This window comes from Hoplias malabaricus, chromosome Y (assembly GCF_029633855.1).
Source record: "Hoplias malabaricus isolate fHopMal1 chromosome Y, fHopMal1.hap1, whole genome shotgun sequence".
Classification (NCBI taxonomy): domain Eukaryota; kingdom Metazoa; phylum Chordata; class Actinopteri; order Characiformes; family Erythrinidae; genus Hoplias; species Hoplias malabaricus.
In genome coordinates this window covers 29117489-29137520 of record NC_089820.1, presented here as the reverse complement: position 1 = coordinate 29137520, position 20032 = coordinate 29117489, and the positions used below count along the sequence as shown (strand labels likewise).

The 20032-nt window shown below is 44.4% G+C and overlaps 1 protein-coding gene across 1 annotated transcript in view; it reads left to right on the top strand.

Moving 5' to 3' along the window:
* Positions 1 to 13080, top strand: part of LOC136678423 (acetoacetyl-CoA synthetase-like) — a 63359-nt gene extending 50279 nt beyond the window's left edge. Inside the window, exons 15-20 of the mRNA XM_066656478.1 lie at positions 2415 to 2528; positions 3973 to 4098; positions 6108 to 6177; positions 7274 to 7332; positions 7950 to 8152; positions 8914 to 13080. Coding sequence (XP_066512575.1) covers positions 2415 to 2528; positions 3973 to 4098; positions 6108 to 6177; positions 7274 to 7332; positions 7950 to 8152; positions 8914 to 9051 — 710 coding nt within the window. The 3' untranslated portion in view covers positions 9052 to 13080. The remainder of the gene's footprint in view (positions 1 to 2414; positions 2529 to 3972; positions 4099 to 6107; positions 6178 to 7273; positions 7333 to 7949; positions 8153 to 8913) is intronic.
* Positions 13081 to 20032: the final 6952 nt, after the last annotated feature.

The window sequence follows — 20032 nt, the reverse complement described above, 5'->3', positions numbered from 1 at the left end:
TCAGGGTCTGGCCAGTGGGCGACCAAGATAACCTTTTAACCCAGAGAGAGAGAGAGAGAGAGAGAGAGAATATTGTGTATATTCTACAGTTTTCTAGACTGTTAGAGAGAGGGAGAGAAAGAGACAGACAGGTGTGTGGAGAGACAGGGAGAAAGAATGAGACAGATATAGAGATAGAGAGAGAGAAAGAGTGGGTGGAAATGTGAGAGAGAATTAGAAAATATTCTCTACATTCCACAGTATCAGAGAGAGAGAGATTAGCAAATACCATAGTGTCACTGTAGTGGGCGACCGAGATAGCCTTTGGTTGGGAGAGGTGGAGAGAGAGAATGGATTACTATCAGTCCTCTTCCCCTGGGTTTAAGCCCGGTTTGACCTTGACCTCTAGGGTCGAGCGGAGCATATGCAGCAACCACTTCCTCCCGACTGTTACCGTGCCAACCAGACTCCTCCCGCATCCGTTACCGTGCCGACCAGACTCATCCTGAAACGCTACCTGCAGGAAACCTTAACACTTTCAGCCTGCTGCACTCACCTGCAGCTCACACACCCCACACTCTCACCATCTGCTACAAATGCACACACACACACACACACACATTCTTTCTCTGTCAGCCTTTTTCCACTTCCACATTTCCTCTTTTGCCTTTCAGTCATTTTCTTTCTCTCTGCTATTTTCCTTTTTTCCTCTTTCTTTCTCTCTCTGCTTCCCTCTTTCATTCTCTCTCTCTTTTATCATTTCTTTCTGCTTAATGTTTTCTCTAATCTTTAATTCTGAATTTTTTTTCATTTTCTCTTTCTCTCGCTCACATTTCATTTTCTCTGATGCCCATTTTTTCTCTCTCTTTGTTAATTTCCACACATTTTCTGTCTCTCTCATTCATTTGTTTCTTTTACTCCTTTTCCCCTCTCTCTCTATCTCTCTCGTATACATCTCATACATTCCTTTCCCTTCCTCCGACTCTCAGACCTAAAGGAAGAGGTGGGAGGAGGATGTTCAAAGTGTTTTCCTCACCGAAACCCAGAATATTCATTAGAGCGGGAAATCACAGAACCAGGTGTCAGAAATGTCAACAGAACCCAGCGACATCTAAAGAGCGTGAAGTAGGGGATAAAAAAAGGGCAGGAAAACAGATGATGACTACGGGACAAATGCAACCGCCAGAAAAAAAAAACCACAAAACAAAAAACAACAAAAAGAAGTGAAGAAATCGTAAAGTCAGGAACAAAATGGCTTTTTACCCACGGAGCCAATTAATCCTCCCCAAAGATCCTGGGAGGAATTAGTACGAAGAGAGAGAGAGGGAGGGAGGGATTGGTGAACAGATAGATGGATGGGGAATGTATGTATTCATAAGTTCACTGTATTTACTCTTTCAGATTTATGGGAAATGAAAGAGGTTTTATGTATTTTTAATTATTTTAATCGAATTTTTGATTTTTTCACAAGTTGTTCAGACTCCTCTGGATTGCCCCCCTGAGGAAACGGAAAGAAACGACTTTATTTCAGTTTATTATCGTGTTTTACACAGAGGCAGAAGACTAATTAAAAGTGTGTTTGAAGTCTCGACTAAATCTCAATTAAAACCCAATAAACACATCACTGGTTTTTTCATCTTGAAACGATAGTTTCGACAGTTTATCGAAAGATGTTTCTCCTGAAATTAAGGCATTGATCATGCTCCTCTTTTACTGCTGGACTTTAAAGTAGGTGCCGGAACATTGATGGGAGGATTTGATGGCATTCTGTCACATAAACATCAGTGAGCGTCAGGGGCTGGTGATCAGTTCTGGAACACACACCGACTCATCCCAAAGGATAGAGGATGGAGTGGATGGAGAAAGGAAAGTGGATGGAGCCCCGTCGACCCCCTGACAGAAAACATGGGTTAAATCGAGTCATTCTGATTCTGCTTTGCCCCGCCCCCTCGTCTGAGTCTGTCCAATCACAGCGCTGGACCCATGTTTATGTGAGAGTACAAAGATGAAGTTAAACGCAGCAAAACAGACACAACAAGCGCGGAGAAATAAGAGCACTGAGTAAAAACGGAGAAGAAAGAGAACAGAGTGAAAACAGCTAAAAACCAGAGCTTCTGCTCCTCGCTCCTCACTGCTGTGCGCTCGGGGTCAGGGTGAACAGTGAGCGGCTCATTATCATTTAAAGGAACAGGTGCTGAAAGCAGGCGTTCTGAACAGGGCTGTTTACACAGGGGGAGAACACTGCTGTGGGGCTCGTGGGGTTTGGACCAGAGCAGGTCACAGACGTTTCACTCAGAAACAGAACTGTGTTCCCTCATTAATAACAGGAGAATATTAAAGCATTAACATTTAGTTTCTTTTGTCTTAGGGTAAATCCCCTGTTTAATATAATGTTAAGAGAAGTATTATTTACTCTGTTTTTTCTTTTTCCACAGGTGGGACGGACATCATCTCGTGTTTCATGGGTCAGAACTTCACTGTTCCTGTTTATCGAGGAGAAATTCAGGCCAGAAATCTGGGAATGGCAGTGGAGGCCTGGAACCTTGAAGGTCAGCTTTAAACACAACACATTGCACTTAAACAAAACAGAGTTTAAATTAATGTGATTTTTGTTAGATTTGGCCTGTAGCTTTATAACAAGCCTTTATTCAAGGCTTAAGCAATGTTTATAAAATTGAGGCTCCACCCACTAATGTGGTGTTTTCCTAGTTCCTGATGCTAGCTTTGTCTACGTTTACAGGGCCTTATTTACACCTTAAATGAGAAGCTGTAGGTTTAGAGGCTGTAAACTGTGTGTTACAAATGCTGTTCTTCTTATTCTTATGTCATTTGGTGTTTTCAGGGACAAACATTTACATTTGCCGTCATGGCATGTGGCAGAGTCTTTTATCCACATTTTATCACTGCACCACATTTATAATGGTAGCAGATTATATAAAGACTGTGACCAGGGCAGATCTAATAGTGACCAGGGCAGACCTGATGGTGATAGTGACCAGGGCAGATCTGATGGTGATAGTGACCAGGGCAGGTGTGATAGTGACCAGGACAGATCTGATAGTGATAGTGACCAGGACAGATCTGATAGTGATAGTGACCAGGGCAGACCTGATAGTGATAGTGACCAGAGCAGACCTGATAGTGACCAGGACAGATCTGATAGTGATAGTGAGCAGGGTAGATCTAAAATTGATAGTGAGCAGGGCAGATCTGATAGTGACCAGGGCAGATATGATAGTGACCAGGACAGATCTGATAGTGACCAGGGCAGATCTGATGGTGATAGTGACCAGGGCAGATCTGATGGTGATAGTGACCAGGGCAGATGTGATAATGACCAGGACAGATCTGATAGTGATAGTGACCAGGGCAGACCTGATAGTGACCAGGACAGATCTGATAGTGATAGTGAGCAGGGTAGATCTAAAAGTGATAGTGAGCAGGGCAGATATGATAGTGACCAGGACAGATCTGATAGTGACCAGGGCAGATCTTATTGTGATAGTGACCAGAGCAGATCTGATAGTGACCAGGGCAGATCTGATGGTGATAGTGACCAGGGCAGATCTGATGGTGATAGTGACCAGGGCAGATGTGATAGTGACCAGGACAGATCTGATAGTGATAGTGAGCAGGGCAGATCTGATGGTGATAGTGAGCAGGGCAGATCTGATAGTGACCAGGGCAGATATGATAGTGAGCAGGGTAGATCTGATGGTGATAGTGACCAGGACAGATCTGATAGTGATAGTGAGCAGGGTAGATCTGATGGTGATATTGAGCAGGGCAGATCTGATAGTGATAGTGACCAGGGCAGATCTGATAGTGACCAGGACAGATCTGATAGTGATAGTGAGCAGAGCATGATTAAAAGTGAAATTAAAATAAAATTACAAAGTTAAAAATGATCTTAATTCTGAATAAGACTGTCTGCAGGATATGGAAATATACTGTGGTTTGGGAAGCAGCCCATGTTTGTGTGTGTTGTCTCAGGGAAGCCGGTGTGGGGCGAGAGCGGAGAGCTGGTTTGTTTGAAGCCAATCCCCTGCCAGCCCACGCACTTCTGGAACGATGAGAACGGCAGCAAATACCACAAAGCCTACTTCTCCACCTTCACAGGTATGAACCCCCCACCTCAGAGCTTACTTTTGTGAATTCAGCTTTAAGCTGCGCCCACGGTGGACAGGGTTTATAATCTCTATTGAAATAGATTGGCCAATATTAAAGGGACCCTCTGGAGCCGCTGCACGTGGGGTATAGATCCCCTGCTCTTTTGGCTGTGGAGCAGTGGGTCTGTGTTCTCTGGAGTGACGGAGCTCCATCTTGTTCTTTGGGATGAGCTGGAGTGGTGATTGTGATCCAGAGCTAATCACCAACCCCAGCCCCTGACCCTCACTGATGTTTATGTAGCTGAATACCATCAAACCCTTGCAGCAATGTTCCACCATCTAGTGTAAACCCTTCCCAGAAGAGCAGAAGCTGTTACTGCCTACAGGGCATCAGGGTTATTGCTTGGTTTTGTTTCCGTTATTTTGTCCACCCCACTGTACAACCTTAAAGGAGCCATCACTGATTCTCCTTCATGTTAGAAAACAGCTGTTATACTGACCCCTAGTGGCCTGGGGCTGTTTCACTTAGCTGGATTAATGAGTTCGCAGATTTGAGGACCGTCTTGAGGCTTAAAACATGGGTTCCCCCATGTGGGAGACCCCCTCTGTGGAGCATAAATGAAGATTCGTTCAGGGACTACGATTATTGTTTGCTGTTTTTGGTGGTGAAAATGACTGAGCTGCTCTTTTTTCGAAGGCTTCAGCCAGGTTTAATGTGCCCCCGAGGGTCACGGAGCCAGTCCTGCAGAAACAGAGAGAGAAAAGAGGACTTTTCCAAGTGGTTTACAGCGTAAATGATCTGTCCTTGTCTCTGTATCCGCCTCGTCAGCACCGCGGCTCGTCCCAGACAGAGACCAGAGTTTTTCTAAAGCTTCCACATTGATTAAACGATCGCAAAAACGGAAACTGGACAAAAGGAGTGTGCCAGCCTTTGTTAGCAGCTGAGGAGACATCTCCATTAAAGGACACTCTCAGTCCACTATGTGGGGCTTAAAGGACCAGTAAAGCATTTTACAGTCAACAAAAACCACAGTATTTTTTAGCAACGACAATTGATCATTGGTTTTATTATTATTTTTTCAATAAGTTGCTTCTCACATTAGATGAAGAAACAGGTGGCTTTACCGACCTTGAGGAGCCAGTTCATGCTCCATAGAGCGGGTCCCGTGTGTGTAAAGTAGGCGTAATTTCTGATTAATTAATAAAGGAAATGTGTGCTGAAGTGGGATGGACTGGAGCAGCTGCACATGAGCCCAAATACCCATCAAATGGGTTTAAAGTCCCACAGCACTGGATTGTGGAGCAATAGAATTGTGTGCACTTTGCAACACCTTTGGGACGAGCTGGAGTGGTCGTCTCCAGGGCAGATCTGATGGTGATAGTGACCAGGGCAGATCTGATGGTGATAGTGACCAGGGCAGAACTGATGGTGATAGTGACCAGGGCAGATCTGATGGTGATAGTGACCAAGGCAGAACTGATGGTGATAGTGACCAAGGCAGAACTGATGGTGATAGTGACCAGGGCAGATCTGATGGTGATAGTGACCAGGGCAGATCTGATGGTGATAGTGACCAGGGCAGATCTGATGGTGATAGTGACCAGGGCAGATCTGATGGTGATAGTGACCAGGGCAGAACTGATGGTGATAGTGACCAGGGCAGATCTGATGGTGATAGTGACACCTTTGGGACGAGCTGGAGTGGTGTTTGAGATCCAGAACTAGTCCCTCAACATCAGAACCTGATCTCAATAATTTTTGAGGCTGCATGCCATCAAATCCCCACAGCAATGCTAGTGTAAGCCCATCCCAGAAGAGTAGGAGCCGTTAGTGCCCTTCATTTCAGGAGAGGCCCTGGACGAGTGCGTGGTTTACTTGGATATAGTTGAATGTGGATGTTTTCCACACTCGCAGTGCACTGGCTGTGTAACGTAAATCTGTGCTGAGCTTTTCTCTCATTTCTTTACCTTCCTCTGTTCATCTCTCTCAATCCGTGTGTGTGTGTGTGTGTGTGTCAGGTGTGTGGGCTCATGGAGATTACTGCAAGATCAACCCCAAGACTGGAGGCATCGTGATGCTGGGGAGAAGGTGATTCTAGAGTAAAAGCCTGCTCAGATTTTTATTAATCCTCCATCTTTACTGGGTTTATAGAACATCACACACTTAATATTGACAAACCATACTTTAAACGTAACAAAAGTTGAATTCCTTTGTTCAGTGTTCAGCCCCATCAACCCCCACACTGTGAAACAAGACCCCCTCAGTTTTCTGTGCACTGCTGGAAAACATTCTGCTTTGCTTCTGACGTCCAGTGCAGAGACTTTAGAATGACCCCGCCCCCTCGTCTGAGTCTGTCCAATCACAGCGCTGGACCCGTGTTTATGTGAGAGCACAAAGACGAGGTTAAACTCAGCAAAACAGACACAACGAGCGCGGAGAAATAAGAGCACTGAGTAAAAACGGAGAAGAAAGAGAACAGAGTGAAAACGGCTAAAAACCAGAGCTTCTGCTCCTCGCTCCTCACTGCTGTGCGCTCGGGGTCGGGGTGAACAGCGAGCGGCTCATTATCATTTAAAGGAACAGGTGCTGAAAGCGGGCGTTCTGAACAGGGTTGTTTACACAGGGGGAGAACACTGCTGTGGGGCTCGGGGGATTTGGACCAAAGCAGGTCACAGACGTTTCATTAAGAAACAGAACTGTGTTCCACTGTGGAGACGAGGGAGAGAATGACTCCAGTAAACGGCCTTTGCTTACACCTACCAGCCGTAACTTTAAAATCACCTCCTTGTTTCTACTCTCACTGTCCACTCTCTCACTGACCACACAGGAGCACTTTGTAGTTCTACTGTTACAGACTGTTGTCCATCTGATGCTCTGCATACTTCATTACCCCCCTCTCCCCCTGTTCCTCAGTGCTCAGGACCCCCACAGAGCAGGTGTGATGTGGTGGTGGATCATTCTCAGCGCTGCAGTGACACTGACGTGGTGGTGGTGTGTTAGTGTGTGTTGTGCTGGTGTAGAGTGGATCAGACACAGCAGTGCTGCTGGAGTTTTTAAACCCCTCAGTGTCATTGCTGCACTGGGAATGGTCCAGTAGGTTCTTTTTATGACAGAAGTGGATGGAAATGCTAACAAGTAAAATTATAGAATAATGACTTTTAAGCTTCTCTCGTGTTTTCGGCAGCGATGGGACGTTGAATCCAAACGGAGTTCGCTTTGGAAGTTCAGAGATTTACAACATTGGTAGGAAACCTTCGTTTTACAGAAAAAAACCTTCCTTATTTATATTTAACTTAATTGTTCCTGTCTTGCTTTTTTATTTTTCTCTCTTCCATCATCTTTTTTTTGTCCTTTATTTTTTCCTGCTTCATTTTCTTATTTTTTTTTACTTCTTTTAATCTGTTGTATTCCACTTGATCTTTCCTCTTTAATGTTACTTTCTTTCATTCTTTGAGTCTGTCTCTGCTTTTGTTTTCATTATTTTTTATTTCTTCTCATTTTCAGCCTTTATTTCATTTGCTTTTTAATTATTCTTTCTACATTTCTATTTCTACCCTTTCACTCCATCCTTTTTCAGTGAAATACTTCTTTTCTTTCATTTTTCTACACTTTTTCTTTTTCATCCTTAGCTTCCGCTCCTCCCTTCCTTTCAGCCTTTCATCCTTCTTTTCTTTCTTCCTTCCTCTCTGTGTCCTTTATTATGTTCATGTTATTATTACTGTAGACCTTTGCTTGGTGGTGGACATGTTAATCACACAGGGGTCTATTCTCCTGACTGAGTTATTGTGTGTGGGTGTGTGTGTGTGTGTGTGTGTGTGTGTGTGCGCGTGTGTTTGTGTGTGTGTGTGTTCTCCCCACAGTGGAGGCGTTTGAGGAGGTGTCAGACAGTGTGTGTGTTCCTCAGTATAACTCAGACGGAGAGGAGCGTGTGATTCTGTTTTTGAAGATGGTGCCAGGCAAAGCGTTCACCTCCGAATTGGTCACAAAAATCCGCTCCTCCATCAGAGCTGGTCTCTCAGCACGGCACGTCCCCGCAATGATACTACAGACCAGAGATATACCGGTAAACACACACACACACACACACACACACACACACACACACACACACACCTCTGCCCTGACACTGCTGCTACAGACAATAATTACTACTCTACTGTGTTTGGTCACTGGTTCATTTTACACTATCACTGAGAAATGTACCCGGTGTCGTCTCTAACCCCGTCTCTAAGGGGAACAGTGGTCTTTGGAAACCACAACAACGGCGGCGGTAACGTTAAGCGGTGTTTACTCATGGTGTATTGGCGTGTTGTTGTTGTTTGGGACTGAACACAGCTCCGTCATCAGTTCAGACAGATCAGTAGAGTTTGTTCCTTCCTTGTTGCAGCGTCCAGCTCTCGCTGGATTTTTTCGTCGGCCACTGATCCAAGGAGCGTTTGAACCTCTTCAAAAGACCACGGCGTCATTTTACGAGCTGCCGTCGTGAGTCGGATAAAAACAAACGTGATCTCTGCTGCAGCTGGAGATTTTACAGATGGAGAGTTGGTGCTGGTCGTCTGCGATGCGTGGCGTAGAGTGACGACTCTCTCTGGACAATCAGCGCTCTGCAAGGTTTACACGCCACGGTTTAGTCCCTACTCGACTCGCTCTGAACCACGAGAGAACAGCCACTAAACAAGAACCCGCTTCCAGAACCAGGACCCGATTCACCTGGTGGAGGAGGAAAAATGTTTACAGTAGAGCAGGGACCATGCAGTTGAAAAGTGCCAATATTAAGTGTAAACTGTGTGTGTGTGTGTGTGTGTGTGTGTGTGTGTGTTTCAGTACACTATCAGTGGTAAGAAGGTGGAGGTGGCAGTGAAGCAGGTGATCGCAGGTAAAGAAGTGTCTCACCGTGGCGCTTTCTCCAACCCGGACTCTCTGGACCTCTACAAGAACATCCCAGAACTCCAGGGTTTCTGAAGCTGTCTGTGGAAAAATCAACAGAACATTTACTGAACCTCTAACGGTACATTGAGTTCTTTCAGAACCAGAGGATATCTCCAAAAATCTTCAGTGATCCTGAATATCCCTCTGAACATCTGCAGAATGTCTACGGTACATATACAGGACATCCTAGAACCACAGGTCATCTTAGAACATCTACAGATTATCTGCAGGACATCGACGAAATGTTTATCGAACATCTACAGGACTTCAGCATAACATTTGCAGAACATCATCAGAACATCTGCGCAATGTCCCTGAACTCCAGTTCTTCCGAGAACATCTGAGTAACATCAACAGAACATCCCAGGAATCCAGGGTTTTTGAGAACATCTACAGAACGCCTGAAAGCATCTTCAGGACATCCCTAAGCTCCAGAATTTCTGAGAGCATCTGTAGAACATCTACAAAACATCTATAGAACGTCCACAATCATACCAGAATGAAGGGATATATCTACTTGGGATGTTAGGAACATCTGTCAGAACTAGCTGCTCGTTAAATGAAAATTAAGGATGAACCTGCAGAACCTAGATGTCTGAACTCCAGGAGAACCCCAAACATGCTGAGAACCTGTACCTCTGAGAGTATTAATATTATTATTATTGCTATTAATAAACATGTAGCTTAGCATCTCCTTGGCTAATCCTGTGCTGGAGCACTGTGGAACATCCAGCAGAACCAGCAAGAACCCATTAGAACCCGTCCTGACCATCAGTCATCTATAGTGAGAACTTGGATTTAAAAAGGGACTAGTCTGTCTCTCTCTCTTTTTCTCTCTCTCTCTCTCTCTCTCTCTCTCTCTCTCTCTCTCTCTCCAGAGCTCTCCAGATGTTGGGCAGCTGCCTCAGTCAGGTGTTCAGCTGTTTCTTTAGCGCTGATTGGTTACTGGACGCTGTGTGGTGGACGTTACTGAAGATTTAATTGAAGTTAATTAATTATGGGGTCATTCTTCTTCAGAGTATCTCTGGTTATAAAGGGATCACCTCCTGTGACCAAGTCCACGGGAACCGTTCGGCCACTGAAGTGTTTTCAGATGTTTGTGAATGATGTTAAAGTGGAGAACGCATGGCGTTCAAATAAAGTCAGAAAACCTAGAACCAAAAAAGCAGAATCCATGACCAGAGCATGGTTCTTTATGCCATGACTTCTTTAAGAACAGATGGGTACCTGGAATATTCCTGTTTTTAATCATTAGTTTGGTATTTTGTGTTCTCCCTGTGTCTGTGAGGGTTTCCTCCGGATGTTCTGATTTCTTCCCACAGTCCAAACCCATGTTGATAGGTGGATAGGCAAAGTTAAACCGTCCACAGGTGCGTGTGTGTGCGTGTGTGCGTGCGTGTGCGTGTATGCGCGTGTGTGACTGGGTGAGTGTGTGTGTGTGTGCACGTGTGTGTGTGACTGGGTGCGTGCGAGTGAGTGACTGGGTGAGTGTATGAACTGTTCACGTCTGTGTGTGTGTGTTTGTGTGTGTGTGTGTGTGTGTGAGTGAGTGACTGGGTGAGTGTATGAACTGTTCATGTCTGTGTGTGTGTGAGTGTGTGAACTGTTGACAGGTGTCGATGTGGGTGAGTTTATGAATTTTTAAAGATAAATGAGATATTGTCTTTCTCTTGTTTTTAGAACCCACAGCTGCTCTCTTGAGTTTAGACCCTGAGTTTTTTGAGGGCGGGATCTGGTTAATCATTGGCTACTGAAAAAGTGATTGACACACAGATGTAATAAACCCCACCCACAGATTTAGTTTATGTCCCCCGTGAGTTCAGCACAGGACCAGACTGTTGTTTGTGTGGAAAGCCGTGGATCCTGTGTTTACTGTTGATATTATCATTAATATTAATAGAAACTGGATTAGTAAACGTACACCTTTTAATCCTAAACAGCTCTGGTCTTAAATTTAATACAAGCTTTGTTTATATTTAGAGACATTCTAGCATTTACTGCCACCTCTTTCCTCCGAGAGACAAAAGTCCTGAGCTCAGAAGAGTTAATGAAAAGAGAAACCTGACTGATTAGGAACGTCGAATGTAGAAATGTTTCTAAGCCCTTTTTAAAGCTCATTAACTTAACAACAGTGCTCTAATCTACAGAGACTGGTCTCTCAGTTACGGCTTCTGCTCTCTGCTTCTCAGACATTTTGAGCTTGTTTGAACGCCATATCTCAGTGTCATCTGGAGGTCATTAGGTGACACTTGAATTATCAGTGGTCCTTTACCTCTGGAGAGGGGTCAGTGGGAACCGAGGACAAAAAAGAAGAGTCAAGGGTTTTGTTTGTTTTGTACACACACATTTTTCCTGAATTCGTCACTGCTCCCAGGACAGCTCAACACACCGGAGGAGAACACCAGCTGCCCAGATCTGTCACATCAGCCAACAGAAGCGTGTGAAGACTGTGATGAGGGGAGGAGGGGGCCTCCTGTCTGAGCCTGTGGTGCTCTCCTGGATTCCTCTGATTGGACGTTTCTGAAAAGGATAGATGACTGAGTCAGAAAGAATGAGAATGGAAAAAAAAAAAAAACAACACGAGGAGGCTGTGGAACTCCAGACAGAAAAAAGTTCAGTGATGTGAGGTGAACAAATACATTTTAGAGTGTTTTATTGTGTAAGATATAATTGTAATTAAAATTATAAACATTCTCCCGCTCTGTTGTTATTTTGCGGTGAATGTGTGTCGTATTAAAAATGACAATTATCACTTTATTCAACAAAAAAATAACCAATAAAATTGGTTCTGAGCTCCATCAGGAAAAAGCTGCAGAAGACTGTGATGAGTTTGTTCTGTTCTTGGGGACAATACTGTGTCCAAAAGTCCGTGTGAGTGTGGGTTTAGACCAGTTACAGAAGGAGATAGCGATCCTTGTTAGCAATCGTGAACATATCGCATTAATATGTCATTTTTAGCTTAATTTTTGTTTTTCCATAAAATGAAACAGAGCTGGGGAATTTTACACAAAGAAACCCTTTGAAACGTATTTCTACACGTAATACACCTTTAATATGGTGTCCTCGCTGAGACTGTAGTAATGTTCTTTATCTCGCTCTTTGAGTTTGACCTACATCACGACTGACTGACCTCATTATATTTGTGGGTTTTATTTGTGGGAATCAAGAGGAAATACTATTTTATTTTTGCCTGGTTTTACGTTATTGGATTGTTGTTATTAAGTTGGGATCTACAGCTGTTTTATTGTTAGCAGGTGAGGAGTTAGACAGATCATTTAAGCTTAAGATCAGGCTTTTCCTGTAGAAGAGGAGCTCCAGCTTTTTCCTTTTGTACGTCTCTATTTTTGAGGTAAAAGTAGGAGAAAGTTTTAACCAAAGCATTGCTGAAATGTTTGTTTATTTGTTGTTTGTTTGTTTGTTTGTTTGTGCTAATCCACCATGTTCTCCAAATGCAGCAGGTCCAGATGTGGTTAGAAAAGCTGTGGTTTACCTGTGAGTGATCCAGCTCACTGAGAACCCCTGTTACGATCGAACCCTGAATTCTTGGAGGGAATCGGGACTCATTTTTGAGGGAAGGAGGGATTACTCTATTTTACGTGTTGATTATTTTTATATCGTCTCAAATCCAGATCAAACGTCATTAACATTCCTTGGATTCCATTAATGTTGTGTTATTGTGGGATATTTTTTGATACCAACATCAATCATCCACAAGATTAAAACCACTGCTCGGTGAAGAATAATCCACTGACCGTTCACTGGAACCAGATCAGCGCCTGGTTTTAATCTTGTGGCCGAGTGGTGTTCACATAGAGAATTAACTGGAATTTATTAATAAATCTGTTTATCTATAACTCTATCAGTATAAATCTATAAAGATGGTCTTAGGTTCTTTAACCGTGTTGTATTTAAATGAGTGTAAATGTGTTCAGTGTCCAGCTCCTCTGCTGCGTCTGCTTTGAGTGGTTTTACTGCAGAGTGTAAAATGTGAAATTCATGAATAAATCTATAACCGAAACGTGTGAATGATGTGGACGAGTCGAGGCTGTCCTCAGTCGCTGCTGATACTTGAATTAAACCGTTAAAAAAAAGATTATTCAGTGTCTTGAGTGAATTTTTTAAAAAAAAAAAGTTTAAACTCTATATGAAAGTGTTAAGATTAAATACAGTGCCGGAGTTTAGAAGTAAAGATCACACAGTGATTAACTGAACTAAAGAGAGTGTAACTACACGTAGAGAGAGGGAGAGAAAATGGAAATCAAATTGTGAGAGTGAGAAAATAGAGCGAAAGGAAATGGTGGGGGGGGGGGTCTTCTACATTTAATCCATCTGTGGCAGTGAACACACACACACACACTACTGCACTAGGGGCAGTGAACACACACACACACACACTACTGCACTAGGGGCAGTGAACACACACACACACACACACACTACTGCACTAGGGGCAGTGAACACACACACACTACTGCACTAGGGGCAGTGAACACACACACACTACTGCACTAGGGGCAGTGAACACACACACACTACTGCACTAGGGGCAGTGAACACACACACACACTACTGCACTAGGGGCAGTGAACACACACACACACACACACTACTGCACTAGGGGCAGTGAACACACACACACTACTGCACTAGGGGCAGTGAGCACACACCCTTCCCCAGGGAGCGTTTGGGGGTTCAGTGCCTTGCTCAAGGGCACTTCAGCCGTGGATGTTCCCCCTGGTGCTGGGGATCGAACCACAGACCTCCGGTACCAAGCCCAGTCTCTAACCAAAGGAAGGAATGGGTGAAGGAGTGACCATTAGAAGAGGAGAAAAGAGAGAAAGACAAAAGTAGTAAGAAGGGTGAAGAGAAATATTAGAAGAGGGACAGAGAGACAGAAAAACTGGAACCGACAAAAAGGTAAAGGAAAAGACAGACCATGAGAAAAGGGAAAAAACAAAAGAAAAGAAAAAAAAATAGGGAGAGAGACGTAGAGAAATAAAATGAGAGGATGATTGAAGAGAATAAAGAACAGAAAAGAAAAATACTTACAGACAGGAACAGAAGAGAGGGCGACAAGGAAAAGAAAGAAAAGTAGATGTACAGAAAAAGAAATGGAAGAGAAAGAGATAGAAAGCTTGAAAAGATGATGACAGCATCTCAAATGAATCCAGTGATTTACACAGAGAGAGAGAACAGGCAAATCCAGACCAGTTCAATTCTGCAGAGTAGGAGGTGTCAGTGTGTGTGTGTGTGTGTTGCTGTAGATGATTGAAATGTTGGGACGTGCTTGTCTGTAAATTGTCTTCACTCAACATCTAATCTCAGTCACTTGCAGAGCAGTGTGTGTGTGTGTGAGGGTCCGTGTTCAAGTGAAGGTGGGGGGCTTCCCCTCTACAGATGAATAGAAGCAGACAGGTAGAGGCAGAGGGACACAATGAGTCGATTTTTCTGTAACTCATTTCATAAATACTGCATTAATTAAAGACCAGCGAATTCAGTTCAATTAACTGGTTTTGTGATGTCACAAAAATTGAACCTGTGGGTCGGGCTAAATGCTGACTCCCCTTCACATGCACAGACACCAGAAAGCACACTGGCCCTTATTCAGCTTGCTGGGATCAGAATATACAAATTTAGCTTGGTATTGACATGATTTTGTCGTGACCCACAAATGTCCAAGGTCAGGAAACAGGAACGGGACGCGTAGTTCGACAAAGAGCAGCAGCGATGTGACATCTGGGACGCCCCACCACACCCTGGAGGAAAATCCAGCACGTCAGTTATTTCAGCTCGTCCGTGACACTGAGCAGTAGAAGAACAGAGCGCCCTCTGGAGCACATCTGTAAATATGGAGAAGAGACCGAGAGACCCTGCTGCTGCTGCTGCTGTGAGGTTCTTGACGTTATCCCATTCCCCCAGGTTCACTTTGAAGAACGGAGAACCCACACTGTCCTAATCATGACACTCAGGATCAGGTACACTTTTATTTTTCCTTCTTCTAAATTTCCTTTTCAGATCACAGGACACCCAGCATCTCACACAGCGCTTCTGTGGCTACGACTGACGGTTGTGGACCCACCTCCACCGTGACGTGTGATTTCACGCAAGAATGCAAACACTGGCTGAGTCCGAAACTGTGCTCTATTCCCTATATATTCACTATTAACTCAGACTGAACTCATGGCGGTAGTGAATTTCGGACACTACTTCATCTGGGTTTTTACCAAACAATGCAATGGATTATGGGTAATCTGCTATCTGCTGGTTTACACGGGTTGTACACTACATCTTGTGATGCATTGTGAAAAGTATCCAGTGTGTGTCTGGACACTACTACGACATGGTGGAACCCCAAAATAGTGCACTAATGTAGTGAATAGTGAATAAGGCCCCAGGGAGAGAGTTACATACACGTAATAATCTGATAACTGCACAAAAGCAGATTTATTTTTAAATAATATGAATAACGTGTTTATTATTGTGCGCTTCAGAAATCAGATAATAGTTAAACACTGACGCATAAACACTGACGCTGGTTCAGTCATGACGTATTGACCTTGTGAGATGTGCTCGGTGTGGGCAACTCAGTGACTTTGCTGCTAGATTTAATGACTTTTCAGACAGTTTCTGTTGAGTTATTTAAAGAAAAACAAAAACAGACTAACACCAAATCTAGCAACTTTCTGTAAAAACCTCAGCTGCTTCTTATAGAAGATAAGCACTGGTAGCACAACTCATTAGAACACCAGGACTGACCGTGAGACAGAGACACATCTCCCTCTGCTCCCAGAGACACAGCAGCACAGTCAGTCACCTGGTAGCTCACACAGATCAGAATGAGCTGCGACTGTGCAGATAATGCTGCCAGAGACACGTTTGCTTCTGTTTACATTTAATTTATTCCTTTTTTCTGGACTCCTGAACTGAGATCACGGAACTGATTGAGACATTAAGCTTTGATCAAACAGTAAACACATGTCTTATGAATGTATGACTAGAGACCTAAGGGGCGGTTGGACCCGGAAACAGCGAAAAGTCTTGTGTGGCGGATTAGGAGTATAGCACCAGAATCAGTATAATTTTGGGGTGGTATTAACACATCACAGGAAATTCTTCCCAACAGCAGCCCACGGAGGCACACTCCACTCCCTGATTACGTTTGGGTGTTTAAACATGCACTGAGATCACATTACTGAACTAAAATACCTCCCTCTCCCCAGCCACTTCTTCCAGCTCCTCCGCAGGGGTACAGAGGTGTTCCCAGGCCACTCGAGGCATGTAGTCTCTCCAGCATGTTCTGGGTCTTCCCCAGGGCCTCCTCCCTGTTGGACACACCCCAATCACCTCAACAGGAAGGTGTCCAAGAGGCATCTGGACCAGACGCCCGAACCACCTCAACTGGCTCCTCTTGACGTGGAGGAGCAGCGGCTCCACTCCGAGTCTCTCCCGGATGTCCGAGCTCCTAACCCTGTCTCTAAGGGAGAGTCCAGACATCCTGCGGAGAAAACTCATTTCAGCCGCTTGTACCCGCGATCTCGTTCTTTCGGTCATTACCCAAAGCTCGTGACCATAGGTGAGGGTTGGGACATAGATCGAACGGTAAATTGAGAGCTTTGCTTTTCTGCTGCTCTCTCTTCACCACAACGGACCGGTACAGAGCCCGCATTACTGCTGCACCGATCCGCCTGTCAATCTCACGCTCCATCTTTCCCCCCACTCGTGAACAAGACCCAGAGGTATTTAAACTCTTCCACTTGAGTAAGCCTAGTCCTGGCGAGGGAAGCTGTGTCTCTGCTGTTCTTTTCTTCTGGGTCTTTATGGATCACTCTGTGTCTGGCCCATCACCTAGGACAAATTTGCCTTGGGAGACCCTACCAGGGGTCTCACGCAGGCACGCAAACCTCTCCACCACGTTAAGGTGGTGATCCAGGGAGGGGTCTGATCCACGGAGAGCCCACATGCACCTCCATCTTGCAGCTTTCTTGACATAAAGGATCTGCTGCTGAGGTCTTTGTGCCAGAGGCCACAGAGCGTCTTCAGAGGATTTGTGGAGTCCTCATCATTGAAGGTTATCCACGGGTCAGAGCTGTTTTGGCAGAACCCTGGGGGCACTACACTGTAGTAGTTAAGTGTTTCTAAAGTAATGGCTGATGGGTGAGGTTGTGAAACTCTGTAAACTGTGAAATAAACCTCACCCACGCTGATACCAGCTCCTCCCTCAGAGCTCTGCTGCAGCTCTGCTCTGCTGGACCCTATCTGGAGATATTCCTTACGCAGACTGAATGGGAGCAAACTGGGTCACATTTTTCTGAATCAAGTGCACTTTATTATCTTTTATTTTAATTGAAATTTAATTAAAATTTCGCCCATAGCTGTGAAGTGAGTAGATGGATATTGGAGCGCTTTGAAGCGACTGAGATCCAGAGTTAATAGTAAATATTCTGCCACCACAGGAATTCCTAACGGAGACCATTTCTCCTGAGCAGACGTTTTGGAGGTGGCTGCGTTTTTCTGGAGCCTGAAACTGCTGACCCACAAACCGTTTATAAATCTGGAGACGCCCCAGAAACAGCGCGTCCTCTCGGAGGTGTCCTCAGTGTCCCACAGCTCTGTGTAACTCACTGGAATCTGGGTCTGTTCAACATTTCAATAAAACACTTAAAAAACAGCTGAAATCGTCTTTATTTACCCATCCACCCCACCCCCGAACGACGCATGTTGTTTACCGTTATTTAACAAAACCTGGGCTCTCTGAACATTGTTGATTAACTGAAAGAAAGAATACTAATCATGTTAATTAATATCTCATTATCTGTCAGAATGGGTGAATGACTCAGTGAAACAATGACTCACTGGGTGACGGGCTGAATGCCTGAAGGATTGAGGGAGTGAATACATTTATCAAAGAGAAATTGACAGAATGAATAAATGACTGACTGGATGACTGAATAAATGAAACAATGAATTATTGAGTGCATTAATGAATGAATGACTCACTGAATGAAGGCATTAATAAAACAATGACTAATTGGATGTTTGAATGAATTAATGAATGGATAAATGAAACAATGACTACATGAACGCCTGCCTACCTGAATAAATAGTCGAATGTATGGATGGATTATGGATGGATGAATGACTGAATAACTAACTGACAGACTGAATAAATGAATGAATGAATCATTAATGCTTTGTTCACACTGCAGGGTGAAATGGATTTGGTTTTAAATCTGATTTTTTGTTACCAAGCCTGTTTGTGTGACCAAGCCTGGTTTGTGTGTTCAGACTGTAGTAAATATGTTGGTTGCCATAGTAACTATGCAGGTGTGAATGTGTGTACTGAGGGTGAACACTGAAAAAAGAGACACCTGAAATCCATAATGTGTTCAGATTAAACACATTTGAACCAAATTCAAGTTGCGTGTGTGAACACCACTGAACCGGTTTAGTAAATGAAACGAGTGACTGATTCCCTCACTACTCTCCAGAGAGAATGAATGGATGAATGAATGATTCACACCCTCACTGGACTCCTGAATGAACTAGCAAACAAACGAATGAATGAATGGATGAACAAATGAACAAATGAATGACCTAATGATTTGTTTGCTGTGCATCACAGCGATCAGAAAAGACATTATGATATTTTAATATTTCCACCCAGACGTTCCCAGTGTTCCTGGGTGTTCCCTGATGAGTCACTCATAGGGAATTGGTTGTAAATACAGCGAGGACCTCAGGGACGTGGTTGTGTAGCGTTAGCAAAGTAGTGCACACTCTTCCGTAGCAGGGGTGTGTGTAATTCCTGTCTCAGACGCCCTGCTCAGCGTGATTCTGTGTTTTCCTGGCTCTGACACACCTGAGCCAGCAAACGAGGGCGAGAATATTAGCTAAGGAGCTGATTCGGGGGCGGCAGATTGGAGTGGGGAGGGGGGTAGAAATGTGCAGCGTGTGGTAACCATGAGCTCCGGAGAGAAGACCGCAATGCTACAGGCTGCATTAGCATTCCAGCTAAGCTAGGCTTGTCTGGGCCGGTTTCTTATTTATTTGCTGATGGAGAGTGTGCTCTTTTTTTTGGCTGCAGTCACAGCCTCTGCTCTTCTGTAAAGGATTTATACTAGATGTTGGAACATGGCTGTGAGGATTTGATGGCATTCAGCCTTAATAGCATTGGTAAGGTGTGTGTGTGGGGGGGGGGTACTTGGCTATGCAATGTGTGTGTGAGTGATATTTCTTTGTATAGCGCTTTGTACTATGGCTATGCAATGTGTGTGTGTGTGTGTGTGTGTGTGTGTGTGTGTGTGTGTGTGTGTATGAGAGAGAGAGAGAGAGAGCCACAGATTTCAGCTCGGGACACATGACCCCACCCCGACAGTGAAAAATGACCAGTTGAGTTCATCACTGTCTGATTATCTTCTGAATGTCTGATTAATTAACGATCACGGCACATAATCACAATCATGCAAATCTCAGCTCGGAGCGTGCGAAGGGGTTTCCTGAGTGGTGTATGGACGCTCGCGGAGGAAAACACCACATGTCCGAACAGATGCTGCTGTTTCAGTCTCTCCGTCATCACTGCAATACAAGATGTCAATTAGCAACGTGGCTAACGAGGATTTCTATTGGATTCTAATTGATTAATTTACATTCACAGATTCTGATAGAGCTGCATTACAGAGAACTGATGCCGCAGAGGCAGGGTTTGGAGTCTTGCCCAGGGAGTCTTGCCCAGGGACTCTCGCTGGTTCCAATCACACAGTGTTTCCAAGCGGTGGCTGTGAAGGCAGCATGAGACGTGTGAAACTCCATCACTGGAGCCGAACATGTTTGGAGGAGAACACTAACTTCTCATTCGGTGGTGCTGTAGTTAGGGCTGTCCACCGCTCAGGGCATGTGTGCTCACTGCCCCTTAGGGTTCACTAGTGTGTGTGTGTGTGTGTGTAAATGTGTGTTTCACTGCACAGAAAAAAAAAATTTCTGTGTGCAGCACCATGGCCAATAAGGTGATTCTAAT